Source organism: Topomyia yanbarensis, chromosome 3 (assembly GCF_030247195.1).
Source record: "Topomyia yanbarensis strain Yona2022 chromosome 3, ASM3024719v1, whole genome shotgun sequence".
Taxonomy (NCBI): domain Eukaryota; kingdom Metazoa; phylum Arthropoda; class Insecta; order Diptera; family Culicidae; genus Topomyia; species Topomyia yanbarensis.
This window is the reverse complement of record NC_080672.1, coordinates 116,617,617-116,636,852: the sequence shown is the minus strand read 5'-3', so window position 1 is coordinate 116,636,852 and position 19,236 is coordinate 116,617,617. Positions and strand designations below refer to the sequence as shown.

General features: G+C 37.6%; 1 protein-coding gene across 6 annotated transcripts in view; it reads right to left on the bottom strand.

The window, feature by feature from the left end:
- Nucleotides 1–2,428: 2,428 nt before the first annotated feature.
- LOC131692879 (plectin) overlaps nucleotides 2,429–19,236 on the bottom strand; it is a 37,831-nt gene continuing 21,023 nt past the window's right edge. For 3 of the 6 annotated variants that reach the window (XM_058980223.1, XM_058980228.1, XM_058980227.1), the window contains exons 9-11: nucleotides 18,991–19,108; nucleotides 6,740–6,908; nucleotides 2,429–3,776 (exon numbers count right to left, since the gene is read on the bottom strand). In XM_058980223.1, coding sequence (XP_058836206.1) covers nucleotides 2,556–3,776; nucleotides 6,740–6,908; nucleotides 18,991–19,108 — 1,508 coding nt within the window. In that variant the 3' untranslated portion in view covers nucleotides 2,429–2,555. Of the gene's footprint in view, nucleotides 3,777–6,389; nucleotides 6,671–6,739; nucleotides 6,909–18,990; nucleotides 19,109–19,236 lie in introns of all 6 variants that reach the window. The other 3 variants (XM_058980224.1, XM_058980225.1, XM_058980226.1) reach the window with 3 other exon arrangements.

Sequence of the window (19,236 nt, the reverse complement as noted above, 5' to 3'; positions counted from 1 at the left end):
CGATATCTGCTCAATACCGTTTCGGATTCTATGGTGTGATGGAATTCATAGGTATGATGCACTCATAGTTTTGGATATAATCGTGCATACTAACTGCAAAGCATATGTTTTATGTGCTTTTATGAGATATTATCAGCCCCGGACGCATGCTCAGAATAAAGTGTTTAGGAGAACTACTACATGTTCTAAATTCCACGTAACGCATCTTCGTATCATATTTCTAGACGGTCGAGCCGTACCGACATTTCGAACAACAACAGGACATGCAGCAGCGAGCCTAGTAACGACCAATAAATAACTACTACCATCTTTACAAGTCCCAAAGAAAGGCAGATCACAAGATTGGTTCGTCAAGATTGACAGAACTGAAGGAACCTCGCGCGTGTTTGAAAAGTTTTGGCATCTTTCCATTGGGTCTCACACGTTTAAATATAAAATCATTAATTTTGCTTTTGTATCACGAGATGTCAATCCTTCAAATAATCAGGAGCCCCGCTTTACCGTAGGATTTTGGGCCATCGCGATAGCCACATTGTTGGGGTTTCACGAATGTTTGTAAAATTTCAATAATGTGGTTGAAAGTGAACCTTAAACCTAACAATATGGGACAAAGCAAGGATGCAGTAAACAGATCGTTTAAAGATAACAGTAGTAGATTGATTTCCATTGTTCAAGGCGCCTTTTGGAGGTAAGAAGTTTTTGGTTTATACACGGCTAAACGCATATTCAACATACGAGCACCTCTGGTACTTATTTTCAAAAAAGAAATTTCTCCAAGTAGACTTACTTTATTGTGTGCAACAGTCATGCAGTTGAATTTCTATTGCATTCTTCCAAACATATGGATGGAAATCTTGTGTTTGACGATTCTTTGTAGCATTGAACTGTGTGGTGATTTCCCCAATAGATAACTTTATGGGGGCCATGCATAAATGACGTAGCATTTTGGGGGTAGGGAGGGTATACAAATTTGTGACGAAGTGTGACGAGGGGGAGGGTAGGGTCAGAAGTTGTGCGAAGTAGCATTAAGTTTAAAACCCATTGTTTAGAGAAAACAATTTAATGATCGTCCATTTTCAAGAGAAATAAATTTAAATTCAAACAAGTTACTTTTGATGCGGTTTTTCATGAGATAAATTTTACGATTCGCGGAATTACAAGTTCACAAATATACGAAAAGATTTTGTATGCGGATTTAATTTGCTACATTAGTTAGCTAATGTTGCTAACTAGTAGACTTAGTTTGGAAGCTGCATTAAATTTTCGCTTCGGATTCAACCAAACAAAATTTAGTAATTTGGATGAACGTATGCTTCTAGAATCATTGGCAGCTGCAGGATTGTGAACTGAGAGAACTTCTCTTCATGCTACCCTGGACATATAAAATTCAAAACAAAACTATCAACACTATATTTGCCATGAAATGGGTTTATTTTACACGCTATTTGCTGTTGTAATGAAAATGCTGATAAAAGTTGTCAAAGATTTTGAAAGGACATGTATTTAAAATAATTGAAAAACATTTGTAATTTTTTTTTCATCCCCCGATCGCTTTGCATAGGACAAGGGGTAGGGGGTAGGTAAATGCTACGTTATTTATGAGGGGGCGGTTAGAATTTTGTGACCAAATGCTACGAGGGGGAGGGAGGTGATAATCAAAAATCCCCAAAAAATGCTACTTCATTTGTGTACGGCCCTTATAAGCACATCAATTGTCACACTTTTCCTCAGTATCAGCAGATGCTCAACACCACCAATAGTTGTAACTGGTAGGAAAGCCTTTGTTGTGTTAAGGACGATTCAGACAATACATCAACTTCCGTCAGCGACAACGGAACGTCACCGTTCCGTTAGGATAAGTTACATGAAGTTAAATGGAGGTATTCACACACAACATCAACGGCACGTAACGTTTTGACGTACGGCACGTGTGAACGAGCGCAAAAGAAACGTATTTAACTTATCCTGACGGAACGGTGACGTTCCTTTGACGGAAGCTGATGTATGGTCTGAATAGTCCATTAATGTTCCGCAGTCACTGGCTTTCGTATACTAGCGAAATAAGTCTTTGATCACCAGAAACAGCAACAGATCCAACATAGTTTGATTTGAAAAGTTGAATGCATAAAATACTACTCAATGTTCAAACTAGTATGTTTAAATGGGCCCATCAGTAATACCAGCCTTGGGGCCCGAAGCGGCTCTCGACGGCCCCACCCATGATGTATATAAACTTTTAGTTTATGCAAGATTTACTTACAACAAATAAGGCAACTTGGAACTTTCACTTATGCTTATAACTGAAATTATAGTAATTAGACGACTGAATCCAACTGTAACAGTGCTGCCAGGACCTGTTTCAGTTTACGGTGAAAAATGAAATTTGATATACCTTCGCGGTTCGTTTTCGAATCTGAATTGGACACAATTTGATGAATAGAAACTCGTTTATTTTCTTAGATGTTTTAGAACATATTCAACATAATATTTGCATGTGGCATGATATACCGTACCATTCTTTAAGCTTGTTTATAAACAATTTTCATAGCGGTGTACTATTGTAGATTATTAGGGCTTGCGCTGTTGTAGTTTTGAAGCACAGTTGTTGTCGGTGACGGCGTCATACTATCATCAGAACTGGTATCAAATAGACTAGGGCTACTTATGCTGAGGCTAGGATAAGACTCAATCGGCTGGAAATGGTAACCTTGTGGCAACTGACGTGGCAGACTGTTGCAACAGTAACTATTACTTGTTTGCGGGTTGTTTGGGTTGTCCAACTTGTTTCGATCCAGTTGGAGGTCCACCTGGCTGTGCGGAGGAAGCTGTTGGTCCTCGGGAACGAGTGTACCCCACATTTCGATTGCCTTCCGTTGGTTCCGATGGGACTGGTGCGGCTGTTGGCGTTGGTGCTGGCGGTTGTGTTGGGGACTGAGTGTTTCCGGTTGGGTACCTTGGTTCATCATATACTTGCTCAGCGGCGTATGGCTGTGCATCATATGATTGCTGATAATTTTGGTACTGTTGCTGATCGTAGGCTTGCTGGTCATACGCTTCCGACAAATACTGTTGGTCTCCGGCATATCCGTCGTATTGACTCTGTTCATATTGCTGTGTGGGGTCATACTGGGATGCATTATATTCGGAATTTTCGTCATAGGTTTCTCCTGATGGTTGGTACTGCTGTGTGACTTGCTGATAGGATTGATCCCGATCTCTCGATTGTGACGAAAATTGGTCTGCTGAGGTTGGTTGGTACTGTTCCATGGATTCTGTACGCTCTGATACATAATCGCTGGGTATGTCCGATTCGTTATACGCAGCAGGTTGTGGTTGTCTGGTAGATTGTCTGGACGTGCGATCGCCACTGACGATTGATTCACGTGAAAGTCTGCCAGTGCTTCCGGTGCTGTCTTGTTTAACGGGGACACTACCGCTGTTCCGGGACAATCGTTCTGTGTCAGCACGTCCAAACTCCGGCTCCTTTCCAGGCATCTTGGTTGAACCCTCTTCGTTGGGGATCGATGCCCGTGATAGGCGGGACTCACTTCGTTTCTCCTCGACGTACTTACTGCTTTTGGGTTCATTGTAGTCATTAACGGAGCTAGTTCGAGAGAGTTCCGACTTTTGTCTGCCGTTGACATTTTTGCGATCGGATGTTCGTGACTCAGGTCGGGAGATTTTGCCAGGTGGTGATGGCGCGACTGGTTGCATCGACCGAAGCGGTTGATATTTGGTGTTACTGCCTGGTCGTGATGCGACTTCGGGGGGTCCTGCTGATACGAATTGTAGATTAGTAACTGTGCAAGAGATGATTGTGTTAGTGTGAGGATAACTAAATGTAAGTAGGAGTATACGTTTGCAAATCCGCAAAAAAATAACCCATTATTGCCCAAAGTACTATATATAGTAAATAATTAGAATAACTCCTATTACTGAAGTAAAAACGCAAAACAGGAATTATCGAGAAGTTAATATTGTGAATATATTCTTGCTCAAAACCTTTGCAAAATGGTCAAAGTTTGTGTTTCGTTTTGATTTAATGTTCCCTCATGGAGTTTTGTGTAATTGGATATTCTGGAAGTGTATACCTTGAGAAAAAAATTCCGCAAAATTTCAGGAATATCAGAGTTCGTCAACTTGAGTTACAGCTATTCATTAGGGCATTGTAATTTTTTTTTAATTCTCAAAAGTGCCTCTCTCATATTGTGACAAATGTCAAAGTAAGTTCAGATACCAAATTTCACATCATTTGGACAATTCTAGACTCCCGTCCACTTCGCTTGAAATTTTTGAAATTGGTACTATGAGAAAATAAGGAGGAAAAATATTAAATGCTACAACTTGGACATATTTCTGTTTCTAGAAAATACGGGAAAGTGGGTAACTGGATCATTTTGGCCCCAAAATCCTCTATTTTTAATAATTTTTCTGCTCCGTGATGCAAATCATACATATTTTGCAGTTTTTCTTATGTGAAAAAGCCTCAGAAATCGAACGGAACCTTTTTGTCCGAATACGAGAAGTTGGGGTTATAGGGCCTTTTGTCATTCATATTAAATTTTATCATTTTCTCGCGCATATATCTCTATTATTCTCCAATCAATTTTCAATTATTTTCCCATAGTACCAATATCAAAAATTTCAAGTGAAGTGGGCGGGAGTCAAGAATTGTTCAAATGATGTGAAATTTGGCATCTGAGCTTACTTTGCCATTTGTCACAATATGAGATACCCTACTATTCATAAACCTGTTCATCACTCGGCGTAAAAGGTTCAATTCGCGGAACTGTTGACTCGCTGCACCGACAGTTAAACCTGATTATCTTAGAATTGTATATCAGTTCCTTTGCTAAAACTACGATATCTCAGGAACCAATTCACCGATCATTGTAAGATGTTAACCCGTTGTTCATTATTATATCAGCAAGGTCGTGTAAAAAAATATTATTTCAACGACCATTTTTATTTGAGTCGACCGGAAAAGTCATTTTGTATTGCGCATGAACATTGGGCAGTAACGGGTTAAGGGATGCGGATAGTCAAAGCTTAAACTGAAACATAAAAATTTAATTTTCTTGGTGTTCTTCAAATTAACATTCTAGAAAGAAAATTATTGTGAAATATTGAGAGTCAATGTTTAGTAGTCGCAAACAAGAGCGTATTATTTGGCAAGTAGGCGGCGTTGAATGTTTAAGGGGGTCCTCTACTCTCGAGATCTGAAATTAAGCTGTTTTTAGAGAATAAATTGCAAAATATTTAGTTAATATATTTTTAGTTACACATTTTTCATTTTGATGCTTTAAAATTTTAATTTTGAAGATCAGAAAGAATAACCAATATTTTTCAAAATTATTAAGTAAATTTATCGTTGTTTTCCCGTGACAGATTTTTTTTATATTGTTTATTGAAAAATTTATGCACATTATAAAATTTGGCAAATCGTATACGGGCAAACAGCGGTATGTTTACTGAACACGCAAAAGAATCAGGCCTTTTTGAAACAACAAAACGTTTAGTTGCATTTCAAACTTGACGAATGTCTGTTTCAAACTGTAATGTAATGGGCGTTTCTTGAAAACTTGTATTTAATTTAGTTCAACAAATACATCTGTTTGCATTTTAAATAGAAACATTGTTGAAACAAATTAAAATTTGGTTGATCGAACTGATCCTTTTGTTGAAAACCAACAAAATTTTTGCTTGATTTCAACTACATTTTAGTTTTCTTCTTTGCTTAATACTAAAGCTTTTGTTTTGTTTGTTCGAACTTGTTTGTTCGGTTAAACTTATTATGATTTTGTTGTTTCAAATGACATATTTGTTGATGCTTTTGAAAAGCCAACAAATGAATTTGTTAGTAATTTCAAGCAACAGTATTGAAGGAATCAAACCTGAATCGTGTTTATCACCATATCAAACACGAAAATTGGTAATTAAAACCAAAATTTGTTTATTCTTACTGATTTATTTTCGCGTGAATAATTAAAAAAATATTGAAATCGGTCCAATGAAAAATCTTACTGAGCAGCAGTTTCAACATCAATTTTATCAATGACGTTTCAAGGTCGCGAAAAAATTTTCTGGTATTTAAAATTAGAATTTAATGGTCTAAATATGTTGCTTCAAAATAATTAAATTAAAATTTCTTCAGTACTGTGCAATTTATACCCCAAAACGCTGCTCATAGTAGAACCCTCTTAAGTATAGGCACTTAAAACTGCAACTCAGACGGATAAGACATTCTTAACAAAAATAAACTAGGCAAATCTTTACTCGATTCTAATAAGTATCATAAATTTTAAGGTGCATTTGAAATTCAAGCAAATATAAGCCAAAATAGATTTAATTGTTGGAGTAGTCTGTCTGGTGCTTGTACAAGTTGATACCTTCATATTGCACATCATCTCGCGACGGGGTCTGATTTAGAGACAGGCTTGAATAATCTTGAGCAACTTCAGCAGTAGCGTTAATATTAGTAGTAGGATAATTGTTATAATTTTCAGTAGGGGAAGTGTATTCAGTAGCAGGGTAGCGATTGTCGTTAACGGTAGTTTTATTCAACGAAGCATATTGATTATCTTGGTTAGTGGTAGCAGTGCCGATTGCACTAATGTCAATACGTTGTGAGAGGAAATCGAAATTGTTCTGAAGAATATCTATTTCCTGCCTAGAGTTAGCCGCAAAAGGTAAAAGGGAGAGAAAAAGAAATAATTATTAGTTAACTATACCATTATACCTCCGAATTATGATGGGATACTGAAGAAATGCTGGAGTCCAACTCAAGCTGCACAGTATTGCATTCCTTTTTCCGGAAAGCTGGACTTATTTCTTTATAATTTATCCAGACTTGCTTCAAACGTTCCATCAGCTCGTTGTTAGTTTGTCTCAAATCCTTTTTTTCTTCTCTAGTAATGGAACCAAAAACATTCAGATTATACAAAAACGAACATTGACTAAACTATAATAGCTAAGTAACACAGATATTTAAATAAAATTTGTGAACTATACAAACATTACAAGTTACAACACAACACACACACTCTGTGCACCTGATGTAGAAATATCTTCTGATACCTGAGACTACGGTTCTAAAATGGATTATTTGCAAGGTGCACGGATTTGTTTTCATCTCTAGTTGTCACACTCCTCCTTCTCGCTGGTGGTTTTTTGTTTGGGTTTTGGACTGATACGCACGTTGACATCGATTTTAATAGGGTGCTGTTTGGTGGTACATGCCACGTGCTCTTCGTTTAAAACGTTCGTCTCTTTGCCATCGGCGATGCCGGCTTCCACAAAGGGACGCGAGCAGGGGCGAGTAGTACCTATTGCCGGGTAACGATGTGCTGCTAGCTGGGAGCTTCTCGAGGTCGCTTCCACATCCTGTTTCGGTCGTTGAAACGGAGTCAACGAAGGAGTGAGGTTTTCCCCGGAGGTTCGATTCGTACTCGGTGGGATCATTTGAAAAGCGAACGGTCTTTTTGAGGTTTCGTTTTCTACTTGATGGTCACATTCATATCAGATGGTGAGGACAGTTCGAAATACGTGCAAGGATAAAAACCAAAACCCAAGCGTTAGGAAGAGTGATAAGACCCAACATTAGCTTGTATGTAAGCAAGAAAAGTGTGGCTAGCTTGATACACAAATTTTGGTAATTCGAATCTTCTTGAGTACTGTGCAGTGGCGGATCCAGAGGGAGGGTCATGGGGGCCGGACCCCCTCTGAAATTATTTTACTTGTTGAGAAATTTTAAATGAGTTTCAATTTTATATTAGTTTCAAACTCAAAATTATTCGAAACCAAATTTGACCAACAAAACTGATATTCATTACATAAGATTATTATGTATTACGAATTGTACAATCTTCATTTTAAAATCGAAATTTTGGACCCCTCCTGAATTTTTTTCTGGATCCGCCCCTGGTACTGTGGAATCCAGATTAAGAATTTTGTCGCATGTTATTGCTGTACTTATTTTAACACACAAAGGCATTTCAGGAATACGATCCCCGTTAAAGTGTTTACTTGCAGTAATAAACAATGAATAGCCCGCGAATGTTTTAACGATTTTACACATGTTTTAGTGTATGTCAGTGGCGGATCCAAGGAAAGTGTCCTGGTGGTCCACACTCCCCTCCGAAATTGTTAACTTATTAAGAAATTTTATACTAGTTTCAATTTTAAATTCGTTGCAAACTCTAAATCATTCCAAAACAAAATTGATCACCAATACTGATTTTTTTAAATGAGGTTATTACGTCTCACGTATTGTCCAATGTTCTTTTTAAAATCGAAATTCCCTTGCAGTGCTAGAAGCTGCTCAATTTTTACCTTTTAATGCTCAATACAATTCTCCTAGAATATTTACAATAGTCCAATTGCATGAAAAACATAGCCAAAGACAGCCTAAATTGATAAACTTTATCAGTTTTCAATAATATTGCACCATATCGAAGATACATGAAACATTCATTTTCCATCATCAACTTAAACTGTCCCTAATAGCACTGCTCCATCGGAATCCATTCAGACTAATTGCAATAACTTCGGTTCTAGAGCTGATCCTGGTAACTGTTAATGCTTAAATGAAAGGCAACAGTCACATTTATTGGTCTTACTTGTTTTTGTGAGCAAATCTAGCCCCAATGAAAAGCTATAGCTGGTGAAAAACGTTGTTGTCCACAAACAACATGGGCATGAATGGGTTAACGATACTCAGCAGCTTCTCGAACTAATGTGCATTGTCTCAAGAACAAAAGAAACATTGTCTTTCGTCGCTGTCGTCCTATCTTACGGCAAACGCCATTTCGAGGTAAACTGAGTTAAATTGGTCTGATAAATTTCTACAAAGTGAGGAACCTTGCGCGAAAGATGCAGAGGAGAACACATCTCAGCCAATTGCTCACTCACATACGGTATACCAAACCAAAGTAGAGTTTACAATGCCAAAACGGTTATCGAATTTGTGGCATCAGAAATGTAGAGAAAAAGGCGGCAATCTACAAAAAGGGTACTATACTATATTTCTCCTTAGTGGAGAAATTTTTTTATAATATAGATAGTGTGCACAATGACGAAGTCGACTGATAAGTGGACATACAACCCCCACTATAAGCCCCTCCACCAACACTGTCATTAGGCTGTGGAATAATGTCATCAAACACAGCCCACAGCAAAAGTCAATCCACGTCGACCCGCCAGACGGCCACGTCAGCGCACACAGGATAGTGGTTGAGCATTACTATGGGCTGGCGTAGAGTATGAAAAAACATAAAAAGACCCATAGCCCTCTCGGTCTCTTCGATGCGCCACTATCGAGGCGGAATGCAATAACCATCCTAAAGCAATTGTCTGTCAGAGGTTCTATAGCACTTATGCACGAAATATGCTTGAAGATGTTTGCAAGACCGTCAAACCCCTCAACCTAGGGGAGGGGAACAAATTTCAAAATAAGTTATTGGAATAAAAAGATGCTAAGAAGAAAAAAATGCGCTAAAATAATGATATTTGAACTTGTTACTTCCGAATTACTTGACATGGTCTATTCTATTCTATTCTAACTCTTACACAGCCAGTATTGAAAAGCATCCTGGAAAATACTACAGTTATTCTATAGTGTTTTTCTTGTCAATATTAATATTCGAAGCATATTTTCATATGTCGCAAATATTAAAGCGGCCAGGCCTACTGTGCAGAGTTGGGTTTAAAGATGATTCAAAATTAAACGGCAATAAAATTATTCAATTGATGGATAATTTGATTAACGAATCGTTTTGAATCTTAAAAGAGGAAGAAACGAGGACAACCGTACCAACCGTTTCCGTTTGAAGGGGATATGATAAATCGTTGGGAGTGACTTTGCTAAGAAGGTTAATGTCACTCCTTTGGGATGTGGCAGAGGTATTTACACCTTGCCCTGGCTGATAAGCATAGGTTATAGAGCCTTTACTCGCTCTACATCTTTTCCAGCAACTTATTTTTTTTAAACTAGTGTAATTAGAACGAACTCACCGGTTAAGTAATGCTGGATCCCAGAATCCGATTATAATAGCACATCGTTTTGTTTCCTATGTCGCCAACATAATCCTAATTGTGTGCATCGGGAGAAAATGCTCCTGGCAACCTATTGTCCTTCGGACATGGCTTGTTTACTACTTTACGTTAGCAGCAGTCGCTTTTAACTTGTTTTTTTTTATGCCGACGGGTACCCAGAATCATCGGTGACTCTCAGGTCCCGAAATGTTCCTTCACGGTGGAATTTCACAGGAACCTTCTAATCCTCAATAGATCTCCATCTATCTTGATATATGTACTCACGATATCCGTGATGAAATTCGTAGTTAATGTGCTGGTGAAGCCGGTAATGCCAGAGATTCTCACCATCAACATGGGAAATTTATTGTGAACGACGGAATGCAAAATGAAGTCACCATGTTGATTATGTAGAGAACGATCATCGGACGATGGCCCACGATAGATCCGCGTTGTTGAGTCAAGACGGACTGATTTGTTCCAACCATGTTCACAGTTCTTATGCTATTACTCCGAAGATTCACTTGGTATTGGCTGTTAGCTAAATCAGGCGGGAACCGTTGGAAGGCTTTGTCAGATTCAGTGCATTGTTGAGATGAAACAGTATTCGGCTCAGTATAGGTCCGTTTCCAACGAAGTGAGTCTTCTCAAAATTCCGATTGGGGCACGACTTGCTGGCTTCGAAATGATTTTTGGTCACAGTTAACAGAACTTCTAGTAGAACACTTACAACATTTTTGAACGATTTCTTTCGGAAAAAGATTGTCAGGAGTGAAAAACCACCACCTTTCTCGTTAAAGACATGGTCGCTGCAAACTAAACCAACCAACTATTGAGGTAACGATGTTGGAATCACTGATTATATTGCCTAAGTCAGAGCTCACTTGATTAACAACTAGATTATTGCTTCAAATCGTCAATAGTTTACACTAGCGAGGAATGGTATCAATTTCAGGAGATGGGCAGTATAAATATGCAATTGTGTTTAAGCCCATGCATCGATTGGAAAAACTATGCATAATTTATAGAAGAATCTTCTGCCCATAAATGCATAAGAGTCCCATATTGAAAAATAGCAAGCCGAGAAAAACACTATTGAAGATTTATTTTCTCATTGAGCCTTGGGACAACCATGTTTTGTTATTTTTTTTCGGTATTTTCATAACAAACCTGGTAATCTTATTTGTTCATTGTGATTCAGTGGTGATACAGAATACATTCCAACAGATAACTCATTTTCGTCAAAAATCCATATGGGACTCTTATGCTTTTATGGGCAGCATATTACTGATAAAAATTTTCTTACAAATCGGCTGTTACGGGCATCAGAAGAAAATTAAGCGTATTTTTCTTTGGTTTTTTTTTTCTACGTGAAATTCCAGTTATTAAATTTTCAATTGCGATTAGAGCTATGTTCACCTGTTAAAACATGTTAAGATCTGTCTAAAGAACAACCTTTGATGATTTGTGGGCATGTAGGGTTTTTTTTAAAACTGGAGTTTAAGTGAACTTACTATGGAAACCTAGCAAAACAATCGATTTTTGATTGGAGACACTTATTAATCATCTCCAAATTAAGCCATTTTTGGGGGAGAGCTTCCGAATTTACACCTAGAACAAGAATTTGAGATGAACCAAAATCAAAATGGCAGCGAGGGACTCCATCGCTGCCATGAAAACTATCACATTAGACCCATCGACTTGTTTCGTCAATTTGAAGAATATTCAGTCCCAAAATTTCGCAAACTTTCTCTTGTGAACCTGCCAATAACACCGCAAGGAGTCGAAGTGCATCAATAGCCGTTTGTAGTATTGAATCAAGGCTTCAATCACAGTCAAGTATTTTAAGCCTCCTTGCGACCCCAACACTTATTCACTCTATGTTGCAGCATGCTACGCTACTCTCGGTGTTGCTGATTATCGTGTCCGCAACCCTGAGGCTAGTTTTACAATACACTGTGGACAACACTGCTTCACAAGCTAGTGCGAATTATGCAATGGATCATCATACCCAACAAACAAGCATTGAGGAAGTTCCCGTGCCTCACAACTCAGACGCACCCTCTGCGAACCTCCTTCTTAATAATCGTCCCGGTGCTGAGGTTGGAAACAGTAGAGGGCTTCCTGCCTGCTATCCCGGGCCAGTATAATAATGCTTTTGAACCTGCTGTACCTTATTTACTTCAAGCCGTATCCGCATTTACTTCCAAAAAGTAAGTGGATTAAGGACCACAATATAAGCAATTTATCCTTGCAGCTTCGGAAGCTGAGTACGACATAATCGCTTTTACCAGACTGAATGACCAAATCTGTTCGGCACAACTCTTTGAATATCTGAACCCTGAACAACCGTAAGACTCATGGTGGAGGTGTTTTGATCACAGTATCGCTAAAATTAAATTAATGTCGAATATGCCGCATTGAATGCTACGCGTTTAGTCGTTAATTGGCATTTTTGTAATCGTTCACACAGTGGTCGAATCCAAGATTACATGCTCTCAAGCAAGCGCGATCAGCTACCCTGCGCAAGTATTGCAGTTCCCGGCCGTCCATTTCAAACAACTATTGAAAACCTCAAGCAAGCGGTGTCTTTAAGGTGCACTTTAAGCAAGTACCTCCTCGTTTGTTCCGCCATTTCGACTCAGATAGAACAGCCAACGTGCGGGACGCCTCGTGATTTCGGTATTCCACATTCTAACAGACGACATGGTAGTGGCTGCCATGCAGAAATTGAAGCTGTCTTTTGCTGCTGATTCTGATGATATTTCGTCGTCTGAGCGTCGTGCAACCGCTCTTTGCAATCTGTTGGCTGGGGTGTTTAATTTCTCGACTCAACAAAGCGAGTTCCCGAAACTTTTTCCACTTTTTCTCAGTTTTCAAAAAATCAATAAACGTGATGTCTCCAATTACCGAGGAATTACGATGCGCCTGCTCAAAACTATTAGAAGTAATCGTGAACCAACTTTTCGTCTACTGCAAGAGATATATAGACAGTAAAAAGCATGGTTCTTAGACCGGCAACAAGCTTTTTTGAGCTTTTTCTGAAAATTCTAGCTCACTCACAAGAGTTTTAAAGTTTGTATGGTAAATTAGGGAAAAGAAACAATACATTCATTAAATATGTCAGTATAATCTTGTGCATCCCATAATCTGCAGATATATAGCTTAAGGTGTAAGGATCAATATTGCCGAAGACTGCAAATTGATCCGATTTTGCAGCAAAAAGATATTCTTATATAAAGTAATGTGTTGCCTCTCTTTTTTGCACATGCTCAGAATAGGAAATTTAAAAAAAATCGGTTGGTCTTCAAAGTTAAATAACTCTGTCGGGGAACTTCCAATCAATTTTCAACCTTCAACAAAGGTGTTCGTTATAAAATAAGCTATGCGGCCAAAATTTTTGAGGTATGCAGAGTTACTGTGGAATTTTTTATTTAATTTTAAGTTCTTATTTCCGAGTTTTCATACCATAGAAACTTCAAACCTCTTGTGGGTGAACAAGAGCTATCAGAAAAAGCTCATATTTTGCATATGATTTGTGCATCCAATTACCATTTGAATTAGCAGTGTTCCGAAAAAAGTCAAAATTTATGCCGGTCTAATGGTTATCCTCTAAAATGCTCCGTATCTACTAATATTATGCAGTTTACCGCAAACTGTTTACGGAACATCGATTCCGAATGCAAATAGATGCGGTATATAGGGGAATTATGGTTAAAACCGATACCTTAAGCTTAACACTTTTTCTAAGTTGCCACAAAACCAATAAAATCATAATTTTCATGCAGAATTCTTCTTCAGAAAATTCTTAATAAGACTTAATTTTTTCAGCACTTCAAAAAATTAATTTCATTAAAAATTGTTGGTTGTAAAACTTGGAAAACAAAGTGACTTTTTGTAGGCACTGCGGGTAAAACCGACACCCCATAGGGGTAAGATCGACACCCCCTTTAATTTATTTTCTCTCCACTTTATTAAAATCTTTGTCTTTATTAAAAATGAGATATATGCGTAATTAATAAGGTGTGAGTATGTATGAGGCAAATATGTGCTTTTTATTGCTTCATCATGTAGTGAAGGGAAGAAAGTTCGAAAGCGTAGTACTATAAATAAGAGTAATTTATGCTATAGGATTATTTCTTGATATGAGTATTTCCAAATAATCCTTGCGCACATCATTGCAACCATCAGTGTCATTTTAATTCGTAAGAGAAGATTTGCAAGCGTTCTACGTTCTGCTAATTGGATTCATTCACTTATAAGTAACACACACACTTCTTAGTAAAACTGTCTTTTTCAGATTTGATTTTTCGGACTCTGATCATAAGCGATCTATTTGGGTATACATAAGATCATTGTCTCATTGTGATAAAGTTCGTCTATGACAAACCAAGAGAACACTAGAAATTCGGTTTGATGAGCTTTTTGCAGAAATAGCAATTTTTGATTTTTAAAGAGACTTACAAGAAATAAACACAATAAAAGTATTTCTATGCAGTTCTGCTAATACTATAGTGCTCTAATAGGCTAATTGAAGTGTCACAAAGATCCCCATCATTTTGCAATGAATCGCAAGTATACACAATCATCTTAACAGCGTGTCGGTTTTACCCTAACCATAGCGTGTCGGTTTTACCCCAACAGAGCACATTGTTAATAAAAGCAATTAATAATATTGAATTTATCAAACTCGTCTTCAATGCACCTAGTTAATCATAGGAAAGGCCGATAATAATAGGTACTGAAAAATGTGATGATTTGAAAAGCTTTTGTACGGTTAAAATCTTAAAATCTACCAACAAAATTTAACATCCAGACGAGTACGAACGCTGCTGTCGTCTGTTTTGTTTATTTTTATGACATTCGGCGCACTAACGTAAATCCATTTTTCTTCAAATGCTCTACATAAACGTACTTAGAATAATGTGTCATTATGAAATGAATAAAAATTTGATTTCTAGGAAAAGTTGTGGGGTGTCGGTTTTACCTACAGTGTCGGTTTTTCCCACAATTCCCCTATGGATTTCAAGGCAGCATTCGACCGCGCTAATCATGGAATTCTTCTTAAGGGGTTACATACCTTTTTAGCATTGCATAGCATAGCAAAAACGACCGCACTCATCATGGGTGGCTGATACAGTGAAATCTTTTTATACAATAGTATATTTCAGCGATTCTCAACCTGGGGTCCGTGGACCCATAGGGGGCCGTGAAGTCGTTGCTGGGGGTCCGCGAAGAGGAAAATCTTTTCCGGACGGATATTGAAACTTCAGGTTTTTTTTATCGCATCAGGCTGAAAATAATATATTCACAGCATATAAATCGATGTTAAGCCGTGGGGGTCCGCAATCGTCCAGGATAATTCGGAAGGGGCCCGCGACCGGCCAGGATAATTTCGAAGGGGTCCGCGATGACCCAAGGCGATTTCGAAGGGGTCCGCGGAGCAAACAAGGTTGAGAACCGCTGCTGGTATAGTTCACTGCACACCATGTCCTTACGATCGCCAAAGGGAAGGAAATGTTAGTTGGATACCTACTTAAGAAGATACGGGAAACCCACGCAATCTTCATAGTCATTACGGATGTTAGAATTGGTTAGTAGGTAAGGAAAATAGGATTGGGTTTGGAGTGATTTATGTAATATTCAAGTAAATGGATAATAAAAATTAAATATAAATTAGATTGATCTCGCCAAATTCACTCGGTCTGTAACAGATGCAGGCTTCAGGAACCATCGTTATGCTACCTTTCCGAGCATTCCGCTTAGATGGGATACCGCATCAATAAAAAGTCTCAGATGAAATAGACGAAGGAAGCATCAATGATGATCCGGGTTTTTGGTCTAACTACAAACCACTAACAGACCAACACCGATTTTGATGTTTTCACTAAGCTAAGTATATTATTATGGAGACAGCTAAACACAACAGATGCGAATGTGCAAGAGTAGAGCAGAGTTTTCAAATTTCCTCGGCGCGAGAAAAAAGCCGAGCATTAAGAACTTTTTTTTGCGAAAATCGTGACAGATTAAGAAATCGCGTCCACCTTTGGTCAAAGCCTTCTTCTCAGTATAGGAGGGCACTTATCTCACTTATGTATTGTGCTACTTATCACAAAGGCCGATTCCTGCTTTTAGCAAAATAGCTTTAATTCAATTAAACTTTCACCACACGACCGCTAGTTCAGTGCTACGCCACCCGGCAAAAAACATGATAAATTTATTCATCTTCAGACGCAGACGTATTCTCGAATTGACATGATATTGCATGTCACAATACTAAAACATTTCCGTATTCTATTCACATGGCGACAATTAAATCAATTACTATTTTTCTACTCGGAAAATTTTCACACGCGAAGCAAAGACATTACGGGGTTGCATATCTTTTTGTGCGAAAAATATCAAGAAAGTTTGAATTTACGTAAAGGCATAAAGCAATGATTTCATGACATCAAACTAATATTATAATATTTTGGTAGAACATTTTTCAGTGAAATAAACAAGCATAAGTTTATAAAAATATATTGATGATTGGCGGAGTTATGGATTTTTCCCCGAGACGCTTTTTTTATTTAAGAGGTTTGTGGTGATCACGATTGAAGACCAATAGATCAACTAGAATTCCAAAACTCAAAAAATTTCATTAGTATATGAGTATTTCTCGTACCTTAATGATTAGTTTAATGAATAATAATTTTTCCCTCCATTCGGGAACGCTTTCACTAAAAATCGCTATTTTAAGCTCTAAAAATTGTATTGAAAACATTTCATCCACGAAACAAAAATTTATGTATCAAAAAGGAATCGTTAAGGTACGAGAAAAATTAATTACGATCAATTTAAAAAAAATAAAGAAAATCGGTTGAGTGGTTTTTCGGCAATCGTGATCACGGAAAAACCATTTTTGGAAAAGCGACATTTCGAGAAAATCTAGTTTCTACTGCTCTTGGTAGACGAAGCGCACTTGGAAGCTCTGTAACTTTCGATCTATTTCTCGAATCTCTATAAAAATTTAGGAAATTATTCTCAAAGAGTTGTACTTTCAGAAAAAGTAATGAAAAAATTAGTTTTTTGAAAAATAAGAAGGTATGTAACCCCTTAAGAAGATGGATTTATTCGGTATCCTAGTGATGACTGTGGCTTGGTTCAGATGTCCCTGTCGAACCGCTCTGTACAGGTTCGAATAGGCTCGACAACATCGGAATCTTTCTTAAACCGGTCCGGAATTCCACAAGGTAGCTGCGTCGGTCCGTTAGTGTTCTTGCTTTTTCTAAACGATGTCTCCTTGTTGCTTCCATCGAACTGTCGTTTTTATGCGAATGATGTAAAAATGCCTTCTGGACTGCTTGGAGTTACAGAGTATGCTGCATTCCAAGAGTGATTCAAAAAGAAGTGTGTTTAAGTATCGCAAAATGTATGTATTTGACTTATAAGTCAAGTAACTTTAACATCACCAACACATTGATGCGTATCAAATAAACGACATTTTATATAATAGTGCACACCAAACCCAACCACATAGCTACAATCAAGTGAAGCACTATTAGAAGCGAAAACCGATATTTATGATGATGTAAAACATTTATATTGATATTTCCCAGAGTTTAACCCTTTCATGCCCACCTTTTTCTAGTGCATGTAGGGTTTCAAAACTATTTTTCCTTGAAAACGGTGGGGTCAAGATACATGAAAAGCCTATTTTCATAAAGATAGGTGCTTCCATGGCAGTGCTAGAAGCTGATCAATTTTTACCTTCTAATGCTCAATACAATTCTCCTAGAATAATTACAATAGTCCAATTACGTGGGAAACGTAGCCAACGACAGTCTAAATTGATAAGTTTTATCAGTTTTCAATAATATTGCACCATAACGAAGATATATGAAAACATCTTTTTCCGTCGTCAACGTAAACTGTCCCTGACAGCACTGCGCCATCGAAATCCAATCAGACTAATTGCAATAACTTCAGTTCTGGAGCTGATCCTGGTAACTGTTAATACTCAAATTAAAGACAATAATCACATTAATGATCCTTACTTGTTTTTGTGAGCAAATCTTGCCTCAATCAAAAGTTATAGCTGTTTAAAAACGTTGTTGTCCACAAACACCATGGGCATGAATGGGTTAATACTGATATGCTATAGAAATAATCTGTTATAGGGGGCGTTCGTGTCCACCAGAAATTTTTGATTTGTTTTTTTGTAAAAATATGAAAAGTCGAATTGATTTTTTTCCCTGAATTGAATATATTTTTCCTGAAAAGTCCAGGTTTTTCCGGCTCAAATTAAGTTCCCTAAAATTCCCAATTTCCGGGTTTTTTTCTGGATTAAGATTTCACAAAAGACACTAAACTACCAAATTTCTACAAGTAGACAAACGACAAACCCTAAAACTGTTGTTTTAAACCGAAAGAATACACACCAAAAAAATCTGAATTTTATCGTTGACGTAATTACAAACATGACACAATTCAACAAACCGTAATTTACGAAATGGCAGAACATTACCGTGTTCCATTTAATTTTACATGAAACATATACTTTACATGCGCAATGACTTAAAATTACACTTCCTACCATTCAGAACAAACGCTGTATGTGGAGTAAAATTACATGATTTACGAAATTAAACGTCATGTAAAATTAAAATCAAACGTAAAACTAAGTCATTTTTGATGCTAGTATATGTCATGGTCAGGAGACGTAAATTTACACTATTTTTTCTAGGTGTGTAGCCACACTTATCTAGGCATTCAAAGGAATCATTAGCGAATTATACAGAAAATCATATTTCAAAACACTACTCTTATTTCAATAAACTCCTACTGTAAAGTGTGGAAAGTTGTGTTCATAACTGAGTTTTAGCTTTATAGTTATTGCAGGGCTAAGAAATGAACTCAAATAGTCTTCGCAAACAATCAAATGAAAAACAAAACAGGAAACCGTGGTTTATGTACTTATGTTTTAGTGTTGTGTCCTCTAACTTATGCGTCAAGCTTTTGCATTCTGCAGTTAGTTTTTCCATGAGCTGTTTTTGATCTTGAACCATGCCCTCGAGCTCTGACACGGTGGCGGCTGTAGGAAGAAAAGTGGACAAAAGACATGAAACAGAGTTTGCGCTTTTTATTTTCGTCAGATGGGAATGTTGAAGTTGAACGAGTCATCAACAGGCAGGTATTGTATTCACATAGCGGCGGGTCTCA